Source organism: Saccopteryx leptura, chromosome 1 (genome assembly GCF_036850995.1).
Source record: "Saccopteryx leptura isolate mSacLep1 chromosome 1, mSacLep1_pri_phased_curated, whole genome shotgun sequence".
Classification (NCBI taxonomy): domain Eukaryota; kingdom Metazoa; phylum Chordata; class Mammalia; order Chiroptera; family Emballonuridae; genus Saccopteryx; species Saccopteryx leptura.
In genome coordinates, this window is record NC_089503.1 from 96790112 (window position 1) to 96803490 (window position 13379).

Sequence of the window (13379 nt, forward strand, 5' to 3'; positions counted from 1 at the left end):
ACTGTTTAAGAAAACAACAAAGTTGTCTTAGATGGTGAAGTAATCCCAGCTGCTCGTGTCCTCATATAAATTTACACATTACAGAGATCAGCTGGCTAGTCTCACTAGTAAAGATGCTCTAATAAGCAGGAAGATGTTACTGTCGCTGCCAGTAAGATTAAATATGGCCTCCTTGGTACTTCAACATTTCTAATATAATTGTGTAAAACAAACCAATAAGAATACAAATAAAAAGTCACATACTTGGTTCCTTTAAACATATTTAATATTTGAACTCTCATTTTCTATTTTCCCAGGCCCCAGAAAAGAGAAAGATTTTAGATGACCAGTATTTTGTTCCAGAAACATACAGCCTTATCAGCTAATTCATAAAAGAGCTATTTTACAAAGGTACATATGGATAATTAGAACAATAAAGTCTTTTAGGTATTTCAAATGTGATCAGTAAAAATACATGATTATTATTAATACAGGTTTTTTGAAGATAGTTCCAGATTTTTTAAAAGTAATTTCTGTTAAAGAGTACATGATTGTATGGTGAACAAGGAAAATAAAAATGTTCTAAGAGGCTTATTAAAAATAACCAACAGTGTGCACATTACAGTTATTTTTGCAGGACATCTGCTTAGGTGTTGGCACTGTAAATGGCAGAGCTTCCTTATAAGAGGTACATTTCCCCTACCGATTTACTATCAAAACCACCAGTACCAGTGGGGGAGGAATAAGGAATGAAGCAAAGAAATTCTTTTCTTGGGGAAAGAACAATTTTGCAGATCACTTTGAAAAGGGGTAGAAAAGACAGGAAAAAACACGACTTACAAAATAAAAACAGTGATACTAGGAGGGGAAAAAAAAACAGTAGAAAGAGGACTAGAAGGTCCTGCTAATTGTCTATTTCGAGGTCCTCTCTACCTAGTTCTCAGTGGTGCTTTCTGTGACATACAGGAAAGAAAATATTGACCAAAGCTCTAGTAGTTCAAAATAACACTACATTCAGAGAAAACAGCTTCCAGTTTGAAATATAGAAGCTCCATGTAAAGACCAAATTTACCAACATCAAAAAGAAAAAGAAACAGTAGGTGTGCTCTCCCTTCCAGGAGTATGCCCGTGCCTTTCCCTACCCCCTTTTACTTCTCTTCTTCCCCCAGGCATATATTCCTTGCTTCTTTCTCTTAAGCTCTAAGGGACCCCATGAGACTTGCAGCCAGGGGAGCAGTGGGCAGCGGCAGCTCCTCGCAGGCTAACCCCGCAACCTGTCTCTAAGGGCCCCTTTCCCCTAACTTCTTCCTGTGCAATCAACTCTTCCTTTACTTGTTGCAAAAACCAACAAACAAACAAAAAAAGTATACAAATAAAAGACAACCCAGAAAGCACATTTTCTTTAGCTTCTAAAAATAAGTAAAAACAGACTTTTCTCCTCTACTGTCACATTAGCTCCCCTCAATCTCCTCCAAAATAAAATAAAAACTTTTTTCCCTTTGCGCCTAAAACTCTATTTTATTATATAGCATGGGAGGCATATTTCATTAAAAAGCCTCCCGTGCAGTATAACAGTTATAGTTTAGGCTCAAAAAGCCAAGATAACTAAAGCAGTCCAAATTAGCTGATTTTAAGGTATGTAAAATATGTAGCTTCTAGGGCAGTAATAAGTATTTTACATTAGTGCACTCAGTGCTTACTGATTGCCTTGATTAACTCGTTTCCTGTTCTTACTTCAAATGTAATTTGCTACTTAATTGCAAAGGAACCATTAGGCCCTTAGGAGAGAGTACAAGGCCACAGAAAGTCACTTTAATAAATAAACCCTAGCTCTACTACTCTGGAAATGTTGCTTTGTCCACTACCTTTGGATTCTTCTGTATGAAGTAGTTTCCAACTTCTAGTCATGTCAATTTGAGAAGACAACTTTGATGGTATCCATTTCCACTTAAAGACAGGATGAATTTCATCATCCTGAAAGGCAGATATAATATCAAAGCAAAATAAATGTGATTATAATGGCTTAAATAAAAAGAAAGATGTGGGAGGCCAGGCTAGGAGGGAGGGATGAACACTCAAAATTGTGGGATCTCTTCAAGATTACACTTCATTTTTAGGGTTTCATTTGAAAATCTAGATAGAAATTTATTTGGAAGTACTAGAGCGATGGTCAAAGTATTTTTCCAGCTAGGCCTGTTATTCCAAGCTGCAGGAAAAAGAATAGCAAACAGTTACCAAGACAAGATGTTGGCTGAGCTAAAAGAGAAACCAAATTTTGCTAACTTACAAAGCTTCTTAAATGAGTTCTAGAGAATTGTGTGATTTCTCTGTAGTGTCTGAAGGTAAGATGAAAGTTCTGTTTATACTTTCCGTTCTCCTGATTATCTGCCCAATGATGGTATTAGTGTCAAGTGGCTACACGCGAAACCCTTTAAGTTGAGTGACTGCATTTTACCTCCAGCAGCACAATGTAATCATTTAGTTTCTACTTGCTTCTCAGAAAGTTCAAGTTCCACTTATGTATATATTAACTTCTGCTTCTAAAAGTTTTAATCCCATTTTGATTTAAATTATACTTGGTCTACAACTCAAAATATAATTCTAATTTATAAATGAGGGTCCAACAATCCAAGTTGGTCAGTCTGCTTAAAAACAGATCAATTCTGAAAAGACAGAAACAGGAATCTGGAGATAGATGAGCTTGTTAAGTTGTAGTGGTGTTTATATAAGTAACTGGAATCCTTACCAGGGGGGTGATGAGTATATATATGTTTGGACTGCAGGGAGGAATAAAATTACATCTTGACTACCCACAGAGTTCAGCAGGCACTACTGAACTCCTTGCATGCTAATAGAATTTTAAGATTTGACAAATGATTTTGTTTTAGTTGGCAAAACTACTTCAAAACATACAAATACCTGACGCATAAAGAAAATCACAGAAAACCAATATAACTGAAGTTCTTGAGTTCCAATTCCTTTGGAGGGTGCTGCCAATACTAAGTCATTCTAGAACAGGCAGTTACCAACACCTTGCCTGCAGTATCCAGTGTATGTTCTGGTCTGCAATGTTTAAGGGCAGTCAGGCACCAGTGTGGGAAAAGTTCCAGCAGGGAAGGCAGAGGAAGTGCTTCTGAAGCTGGTTTGAGCAGCTCTGCCTTCTCCACCTCATCTTTCTCCACTCCACTCTTGGCTCTCTTTTCAAAGAGCCCTTTGGCACCATCAGTGCAAAAATTAGAGTCAAACCTCCAGGTACTAAAATTTTACTGGCCATATAATCAGCAGTACCTGTGGCTAACGACAGCCATTGTTCAACTCAGTAGTGATTCAGTTACATAACCTTCCCAAACTTTTACCTGCTCCCATCCCACCCTTCCTCAGCAACCCCTACCCCTGGCACCATCTGAAGCATCTCCATTTTTTTTTTTTACTTCCTGCTCAATATGCAGGAATAATTTTACACAAGTGCTGAAGTCTAATGTATAATTATAAAAATGAAACAATATTAAGAAAAACAAATTTATAGTCAAGAAAATAAAATTTCTTCTCATCTCCCAACCATCTATAGAAAATAGAAGAAAACACACCCACTTTCAAGTGCCTGGTATTTAGTACACTGAGGATTCCTGTTAATTGCAGGTTGACTCCAGCTAGAGAGGAGGTGCTTGCCTCCGAGAGGAGGAGCCCCCTCCTCCTTGCTCACAGAGTGCACACAGCTCGAGTCCTCTGCACGCAGGAGCCACTGCACACTGTGCCTCTGAGGTGACCAGGAGAGAGGCAGCCTGCCGGACAGCTAAGGGCGAGGGCTACAGCTGAGAAGGCTCGGTGCGCCTCACCCCTCACCTCCTTCTTTTCTCTACCTCTCCACTCATCTGAACGCTGTGCTTCAGGAGCAACGATCCTTAGGTGTACTAAATATAAAAGGCCAAAACTCTCACTACTCAATTAAAATAAAATGCGGCAAAATAAAAGTTAAAATGTGCTTTCAAATAGGGAATGAAGTCAAATAAATACATCTGATTTTCTCATTTTCTTAAGTCTAAATAAAATTTCATATCCTACACCCAAAGCTCTAAACATTTGGTTTTTTGTTTTTGTTTTTTCTGAATCAAAGTGAATTTCTGATCGTGAGGAGAGCAGAGTGAGGAATGGATGTTTCCTCACTGACAGAGTAGTGCAGCTGCCAGACCGTGAAGAACTAAGTCCCGTGTGGGGACCTGGGACATGGCTAACCCAGGGGCATCACAGGCAGATCCTCTGTCACTCTCTCGTTGTCCACACTGGAGTCAGGGTGTGCAGATACAAGGCTGATGCTCAAAATCCAACAACCTCCAGGACACACAGCTCTAACTTTTATCTGTAAGAACAAAGATACGGATCAAATTAAGAAGAACAAATCAACACTTAGAGCATACCTATGAAATCTGTGCCATGGTATAGCTTTGTTTCTGGGTCATAACAGCTTCATCCAAGAGCAAACAAACACAAATTGCTGCATGGAACACTGACCCGCTTGCAGTAAGGGAGAGACACAGAAGCACAGCAAGACCCAAGGAGGACCAAGCTGCCACCATTAGAGCTACACCGGCACTGGCGAGTCTCACAGGGAATGAGGTTCTCAGGCTACTGCCCTCTGTCTCTGCTTTGCAAAGATGAAGAAGACAAGTGGAGGGGATGGCCAGAACCAACAACCACAGCTCCTTTCAGAAAAAAGAGCCAAGTCAGCAGCTAATAGTCTCTGATGAATTTCTGATGTTTGGAAACAGTTTTTTAAAGACAACAAAGCAAAGGAATCTGGCAAAGTTTCTACTTTAAAGAGTAAGAAATCACTCCATCCAATCTATCTGTTCAGGAGAACGATTCTAGAGCCTGGGACGTTCAGCTTTCACATACCTGAGTGTTTGTCTGCAAGGGTGGACCCAGACAGTCTTCGGCAAAGAATGCTGTAACTCTCCTCCACCTTCTGGAAAACAAAACCCAGAGGTTTTTCATTTGAACATCTTAAAATTTTTTCTTTGAAAATAAAAAGTTTAAAAAATTATTACAGATATGCTTCTAAATTTCAATTTAATTAAAATTTTGTTCGTGGGGGGAAAAAAGTAAATTTAATTCTTTTTACCTGTTTCTGCCTTAAATTAACTTTAAATGTTCCCATGTAAAAAGGAGAGCAACTGGTAAAGGTAACTCTTCCCTCCAGGACTCACCCTGAAAATGGACCTATATTTGCCACATGGGACATATTAGAGCCAATCTGTAGATAATGGCCTTATAGCTATCTCCTCTCATCAATCCCAGGAGGAAACTACACATAATCATATGAAGAAGGGAAAACCTATCCTGTGAAGTTAAAAGAAAAACTAAAGACCAGCCTTTAGCTAAAGGCTAAAAGCACTTGTAACACTGTCCCTGAAGCCTCCGAATGAAGAGGCAATGAAAAAGCATTTGAGCTCTAGCAGCTGTGTCAACTGATGGCAAACTTTAAAATAAAGTCCTTTCCTCTGAAATGACCAAACAAGCCAGTTTTAAAAAGGAGGCTAGTACAGTGACATCTTCAATTACTAGTTTACAAACATCCCATTCATGCCCAGGTTTTTAGGTTACAGGACCCACAGAAGCCAATGTCTATCTTCATAGCATCTGGGAAACTACCAATATTACTGATAATTAACAAGTAACAGGACCTCCCAGCCTAGATTTGTAACTACACAGACCTCACTGATCCCAGCTATTTACTTACATCTTCTAACTGTGGCCAATCACCCACATATATTTAGGTTCTTAAACTTAGAAACCCATACAAACATAATTTACACTGGTACAACCTCTCCTGTTCTTGTGATGTGTAACCAGATAAATAAGGCTGATACCAGTTTTTTCTCCAGACCCTTTCATGGATAACAGTCTAAGAAAATATACAAATTTAGAATCTAAACAAGTTTATTTACATCAGCATTTCAATCATTCTGTACTTCCTCTCTTAAATGTGTTTTGTATAACCGATTCCTAAAGATGCTGAAGTCTGAGGTACCTTTAAGTGTTCAAGGTCAGCCTCTATCTTACGAATGTACTCCATGATCTGGCTTTGTGAATCTGCACAAGTGGAGGGACTCTGGATTTCAAAACAGGACTCCTCCATAGCTCCCCAGTGCTGCTGAACCAGGAATTCCTGCGTGAATGGTGAAACTGCCCCATCAGAAAGAGCATTCCGGGGAGAGTGTTGCTGCTGGTGGGGAGAGTCCACAGAGGGAAGGCTGGTCGTGGGCTGGGGGGGAAGTGAGGAAGCAACCTCCTCATCTGTGGAGCTCTCCTGCACTGCTCCATAGCCATCAAGGATCAGATAGTTTCCTATCGACAGAGAAAGACGGTTTTGTGAGATTAGCACTGCTATCAACACATCAGAAAACAGACATGGGGTGATATGCTGACAACTTTGAAAGCTATGAAAGAAAGAGGGGTGAAACTAAATTCCCAAATTTAGTTTTAAGTACATCAAAATTTTCTCACTTCAGGTTCAAGTTAAACTAAGCAAACTTTCACGGTACTTACTGAATAATTTCATAACAGCATTTTAAGTTAAAAGCTGAAAGCTACAAGAAAAAGAAAAAGAAAAAAAAAAAGCTGAAAGCTACAAAGTCCCTGTATGATCTTGCCACCACTTCCCCTGCCAAGTACCTCTCTGCCTCATCTCCTAGCTGCCGCCCGGGTACCCTTCACCGTGAGGAGTGCGCTCAGCTGCACAGCCTGTGTGCTCTCGCCACGGCTGCCTCCGGGCACCGTGCAGCTCCTGCCCTCAGCCCTCTGTTCTCATCACCTCGTCTGCCCCATTATTCTCTGCCGCACCTTGGTCTGACTGATTTTTCCTGCAAATACTTCTTATATCTAGTATCTATTTATTTGTTTACTTATTTATCATTACTCTTTCCCCTACTAGCATTTAAGCTTCATGATGATGGTTGATTTTTATGTTTATTCAATGCTATATCTCCCAGCACCTAGAGGAGATTCAATACTTATTTAGTGCAGTAAGAGAATAAATGAGCCCTGGCCGGTTGGCTCAGCCGTAGAGCGTCGGCCTAGCGTGCGGAGGACCCGGGTTCGATTCCCGGCCAGGGCACACAGGAGAAGCGCCCATTTGCTTCTCCACCCCTCCGCCGTGCCTTCCTCTCTGTCTCTCTCTTCCCCTCCCGCAACCGAGGCTCCATTGGAGCAAAGATGGCCCAGGCGCTGGGGATGGCTCTGTGGCCTCTGCCTCAGGCGCTAGAGTGGCTCTGGTCGCAACATGGTGACGCCCAGGATGGGCAGAGCATCGCCCCCTGGTGGGCAGAGCTTCGCCCTATGGTGGGCATGCTGGGTGGATCCCGGTCGGGCGCATGCAGGAGTCTGTCTAACTGTCTCTCCCTGTTTCCAGCTTCAGAAAAATGCAAAAAAAAAAAAAAAAAAAAAAAAAAAAAAGGGAATAAGTGACATACACACACACAATAATGCTTGTAAACAAACGCACACAACAACCATTTCAGTACATATGACAGTTAATGACAAAGTCGAAGTTTAAATGTGAAAGAACTTGCCTGAGATGTGTAAATTAACATCCTTCACTTCCCTTTTAACTGCTCCTTCACCTTCTGATGGATTATCATCACTATGTACTTCACGGGCATCAAAAAAGTGCTCTCCACTCTCATCAAGACCTCCTTCTGGCTCTGCAGGAGGAATCCCTGGGCTCACAATCATGTGATCCGTTTCTAAAGCATTATTTGTCTGGCTATCTTGGAATGCCAGTCCCACTGAATCCCGTGGAGCGTAAGATTCAGTTGAAGTCCGTGGACTGTAACAACTTGAAATGACACCAGTTCCAGTTCTAAAGGGCATCTGTCTTTCACCAGGTTGATAGGCCTTGAGCATTTCAAAGTTCTGGGTGGCACTATCTGTCTGCACCCCTGGGGAGGCCGTCCTGTATCTTGAGAAATGTGGCCAATCTTCCTGAGTGCTCTTCTCAGTCCAACTCAGCTTTTCTACCAGCAACTGCTTCAACAAACCCACTGAAAGATTTAGGGGAGGGGGGATGCACATTCACAACTATAACATCAGACTGCCAAAATTAAGTTAGTTGGAGGAATTAGCAATTATCTCTAAAAGTAAACACCTTTTTACTTAACATATAATAAAAATATTAAGTTCATACAATCATTTTTTGTTTAGTTTAAAAAATAAAGCACCATTTACAAATAATTTACTATTAAACTAGACTTGAAAAGATCTTGATATTTGTAATGGGGAGCTACTCCTATTCAGAAATGCCAAATAACCGATACCATGTCTTCCTCTGTTTTTTTCTTCCATATAACTGGAATAATACATAGTACTCCTTAAAAGAATTTTGAAAAGCTGTGTTAAGCTAGACAAAAAATAACTAAAAGTTCTATTTTTCCAGAAGCAGACACTACATACTTAGGCATTATTTTTTCTAACACACAGAACATTTTTTTTTTATAGAGACAGAGAGAGTCAGAGAGAGGGACAGACAGGGACAGACAGGAAGGGAGAGAGATGAAAAGCATCACCTCTTTGTTGAGGCACCTTAGTTGTTCACTGATTGCTTTCTCACATGTGCCTTGACCAGGGGACTACAGCAGAGTGAACTGACCTTGTGCTCAAGCTAGTAACCATGGGGACAAGTCTATGATCCCACACTCAACCCAGCGACCCCTTGCTCAAGCCAGTAAGCCTGCGCTCAAACCAGCGACCTTGGGGTTTTGAACCTGTGTCCTCCACATTCCAGTCCGCCACTCTATCTACTGCGTCACCACCTGGTCAGGTGCAACCAGATCACTTTTGACATAGTTGTATGGTATTGCTTATTTAAAAAGATGAGCAAAGTTTCTATCATCTTCCCAACTAGACTGAAAAATTCTTGCAGGAAAAAGTCAGTTTATATTTGTTTGGATTATCCCTGAGTACACAGCATATTATACAAGTATTTGTAGTAACTTATGAATAAAACTTACAATTCCTTAGGGCATCCAACGCCCACCGTTCTTCTGAGATAGGCAAGTGTGGATCTGGGATTGCGATTTGATAATTGACTCCACCTTCCTTTAAAGTTCCGTCTGTACGCTGCTCCTTTGCAAACTGTCTCCCAGCCACAAAGAGATCATCTACCTCTGATTTACCAGAGGTACCCAGTGAATGAGACTGAGGTTTTGATGATAATAAGGGAGACTCTAGTCCCAAATCTCTGTCTATTCAATGGAACAAAAAAATAGAATATAGCTTTTAACTCTTAACATGAAGCATTCAGGAAATACTTGGAAAAAAAATCACCACCACATCAGCTACAGAGATTATATGCTAAGTAAAACACACACTTAGAGCAGTGTTACAATGGCACACAGAAGGCTCACAAGCAAAGTTTGTTAAAATAAATAGCTGATGCCAGAACCTGTATAAAACCAAAAGAGTTCAAGTTTCTCTGTGTTTTAACAAGTATATATGGACTAAGTTCTTGCAGGTAAGCTAACAGGTATGTTTACCAGGACTCTGCAGACCAGTGACTGAAATGCCATGAGGTTCCACTTTTAATTTCGGAGGGTCATCTTCATCATTGTCTCCTCTAAGAACAAAGAAAACAATCTTTAAACTTCATGAGGTGCCTAAACATCATTGCAACAAATTGTAAAAGGGACCCATTCCTTTTCTGACCACACCCCAAAAGTCAGTCCCTCCTACAAGGTGAAGGCACACTCACTCGCAAGGTGGTGACTGTGGCAATGGAATTGGCTTTGTGGATTGCTCCTTCACTGACACAGCCATCCGACAGATTAGGTCCTGCCAGCTGTGAAATTTTAAAAAGAATCCAATATACAAAAGGGAAAGGGAAAAGAAAGTCCTTTAAATACACAGAAAAAAAACAAAAATAAAAACAAACCAGAAACCAAAATAAACCACACCAACAAACTAAAAAACTCTACTTCTGCCAGAGAATATATTTATCTTGGCACTATTAAGTAGAGATTATAAATATTCTATACCTTAAAGAAAAACCTAACAAAATAATGGATACGCTACCCACTAAAAAACTTCATTCCACTCTTCAGGAATCTTTTCTTTAGAAAAGATACTTTCAGTAGAACAGAATCAAAATAAGAGACATCCATCTAAAAAGCAACAAGTTCTCAAGAGAACATATTTAAAAGAATACAGAGAACTTGCTTGATTATTGGTTTTTAAAGTCCTATTGCAGAAACAAAGTTAAGTTTGTGAAAGATTATATTCAGGATATTAAAAATATTAAAACACTAAAGGGTAGGGAGGTAGTAAAGGGTAAAGGGGGGAGTAAAATACAAGGTGGGGCAAAAGTCACTTTACAGTTGTTTGTACAAAAAACAAATAATAATACAAGAATAAATTCTGTGCTTTGTGTACTCACAACTGTAAACTACCCCCCCCCCCCATATATGCTCAAGGAAGATCTGACTTTGGATAGTAAACACACAATGCAAATTACAGATGCTGTATCATAGAACTATATACTTGGAAACCTATATATTTTATTAACCAATGTCACCACAATAAATCACATTTAAAAATTACAGCAAGGTAGCTACATTGAATACATACACAGTCTTTTCAGAAACAGTCTGTGCCACCAGTTCATAAATTTGGGCTCCATTGTCTGACATGGAGATGACAAAAAAAGCTTTGTTATCTAGAAACAAAACAAAAAAACCCCAAAATTACTCTCATAGTATGAACAACAGAGGTCATTTCTAGGGTCCTGGTATTATTCTGCATCTTAATCCAGATAAAGGTTATATGTGTTCCTTTGTAAAAATTCACTAAGCTATACACTTAAAATTTGTGCAACATATTGTACATTATTTTGAATTTATTATACTTCAATAAAGCAAAAATTAAAAAACTAGTACTGATTCCACAGTAATTTATTAGCAACAAGAAATATGTCAAAGTATCTAAATTACTGACCTAAACAGTATAATTCTTTTGTATTTATTTTGAATTGTCCTTTTGCTAAACAGTTAGTTGATAATATTCACTGTGTTACAGAAAAGCGGTCATAAATTTACCTTATCATTATGGAACTAATGAGTTTAAAAATGAATCTCGTTGTCAGTATAGTCTTAAACTGATTTCAAAAACCCAAGTTAGCCCTGGCCGGTTGGCTCAGCAGTAGAGCGTCGGCCTGGCGTGCAGGAGTCCCGGGTTCGATTCCCGGCCAGGGCACACAGGAGAAGCGCCCATCTGCTTCTCCACCCCTCCCCCTCTCCTTCCTCTCTGTCTCTCTCTCTTCCCCTCCCGCAGCCGAGGCTCCATTGGAGCAAAGATGGCCCGGGCGCTGGGGATGGCTCTGTGGCCTCTGCCTCAGGCGCTAGAATGGCTCTGGATGCAACAGAGCGATGCCCCAGAGGGGCAAGAACATCGCCCCCTGGTGGGCATGCCGGGTGGATTCCGGTCGGGCGCATGTGGGAGTCTGTCTGACTGCCTCCCCATTTCCAGCTTCGGAAAAATGAAAAAATAAAACAAAAAAACAAAAAACAAAAAAAAAACACAACCCAAATTACACCCAACACTTCAGGTTTCTTTTCCCACCAAATCAAAAACCATTCCATCCTAATGAAAGCCTTTCCATTGGGATTATCTCTCAATCCACTATCTTCACTGATATCTATCAATGATTTGACATGGAATAAAGATCAAAGTAACATGCAGAAAACTTTCAAATGCAAAAAATTACTTAGAGTTTTAAGTATTTGGAAGTACAAACTCTTAATTCACTTTCAAAGCAGGAAATAAATTTCATTTCGTTTGTATAAGAATATAAAAAGAATAAACCATTATGCCTCTTGTGCTATTTAAATAACACTGAGTAATCTTGTGCAACTTTATGATGAATATGGAGGTTAGCACACTCAGCAGACATGCTCACCTGTTGCCACTTGTCGAACCAACACTGTATTCAACTTAATGACCGGGCTAAATGTGTGCTTGCTATCAGCTGTAGATGCCAGAATCTTACTATGACATCTTAACACCAATCTATCATCCTGCTTTTGTAACAATACAAGAATGTCTTCTAGCAGCAATGTATATAGATCTAGAAAAAAACATACAGGAAAAAGTGGTACAGAAATTGAAATGTGTTTTATAAACTTTATAACAATTCAACAGAAACATTTTTTGTTAACTCTAGTATATTTTAAAATGAACTTGTCATTCTTTTTCAATAATTCATTTTTATTGTATTACACTGTTACACCCAAGTGTTAGTCTGACTGACAAGAAAAAACAATGGTCCTCAACATCAGTTTTAGATTTAGTGATCTCAAAAAAGCTTAGTCTTATTCAAATACAACAATGATGGAGTTAGGTCTGAATCATGACAGTTTTCTGCTTCATCCCTAAATGAATAAGTAATACACTTTGAATATAACAAAATCACATAAGCATATCTTCTGTAAATGCATAGATAACACAAAGTAGCACTGCTAATTGCTGTAACTGAAAACTGTGAATGTTTCTCTCTTCTTGTAATAAACTTTCCCATTCTCTTCCTTTCTTCACTCTCCCCCAAATGGACAGATATTAGACGTACCAATAGTTTTATCTCTATTCACCTTCCAGACCAATGGCCCTTCGTGAATCATCTTCCTTTTTGTTAAATCCAAATTCTGTCACAATAAAAAGAATTATACACAAATTATTTTCAAGTACTTATTTATTTCCCATAGTTTCTTTTCAAGAAATTCTTGATATAAAAATACCATTTATTTACATTCTCTAATATTGATCCTGCCAACTACTGAAAATGAAATAAAGAGCAAGTTAAAGTAAGCTGCATAAATTTTTCTAAAAAGGAAAGGTATCTTGAAAAATGTTCAGGAGCACTGTCTTCTAAATCTCACTGTAAATAGATGATAGTAGCTTATAAAAATAAAGCTGTAAACATTCAGCCATCAGATTCTGGACCCATCCCTTCATTTTTCTATAAATAACTAGATGAAGACAAGGCATAGCTTATTTGTAAGAGGCCCCTGAATTCTAAGCTCTAGTTTTTTTTTGTTGTTTTTTTGTATTTTTCTTAAGTTGGAAATGGGGAGGCAGTCAGACAGACTCCTGCATGTGCCCGACTGGGATCCACCCGGCATGCCCACCAGGGGGTGATGCTCTGCCTGTCTGGGGCATCGCTCTGTTGCAACCAGAGCCATTCTAGTGCCTGAGGCAGAGGCCATGGAGCCATCCTCAGCGCCTGGGCCAACTTTGTTCCAATGGAGCCTTGGCTGCAGGAGGGGAAGAGAGAGAGACAGAGAGGAAGGAGAGGGGGAGGGGTGGAGAAGCAGATGGGCACTTCTCCTGTGTGCTCTGGCCGGAAATTGAACCCAGGA

At 39.6% G+C, this 13379-nt stretch overlaps 1 protein-coding gene across 4 annotated transcripts in view; it reads right to left on the reverse strand.

Annotated features, from left to right (window-relative positions):
• Window positions 1-247: 247 nt before the first annotated feature.
• ARHGEF12 (Rho guanine nucleotide exchange factor 12) overlaps window positions 248-13379 on the reverse strand; it is a 162261-nt gene continuing 149129 nt past the window's right edge. For all 4 annotated transcript variants that reach the window (XM_066371665.1, XM_066371664.1, XM_066371666.1 and 1 more), the window contains 10 exons: window positions 12590-12665; window positions 11924-12091; window positions 10597-10684; window positions 9725-9811; window positions 9510-9589; window positions 8985-9218; window positions 7548-8018; window positions 6008-6324; window positions 4873-4942; window positions 248-4336 (listed from right to left, as the gene is read on the reverse strand). In XM_066371665.1, the coding sequence (XP_066227762.1) occupies window positions 4326-4336; window positions 4873-4942; window positions 6008-6324; window positions 7548-8018; window positions 8985-9218; window positions 9510-9589; window positions 9725-9811; window positions 10597-10684; window positions 11924-12091; window positions 12590-12665 (1602 nt within the window). In that variant the 3' untranslated portion in view covers window positions 248-4325. The remainder of the gene's footprint in view (window positions 4337-4872; window positions 4943-6007; window positions 6325-7547; window positions 8019-8984; window positions 9219-9509; window positions 9590-9724; window positions 9812-10596; window positions 10685-11923; window positions 12092-12589; window positions 12666-13379) is intronic.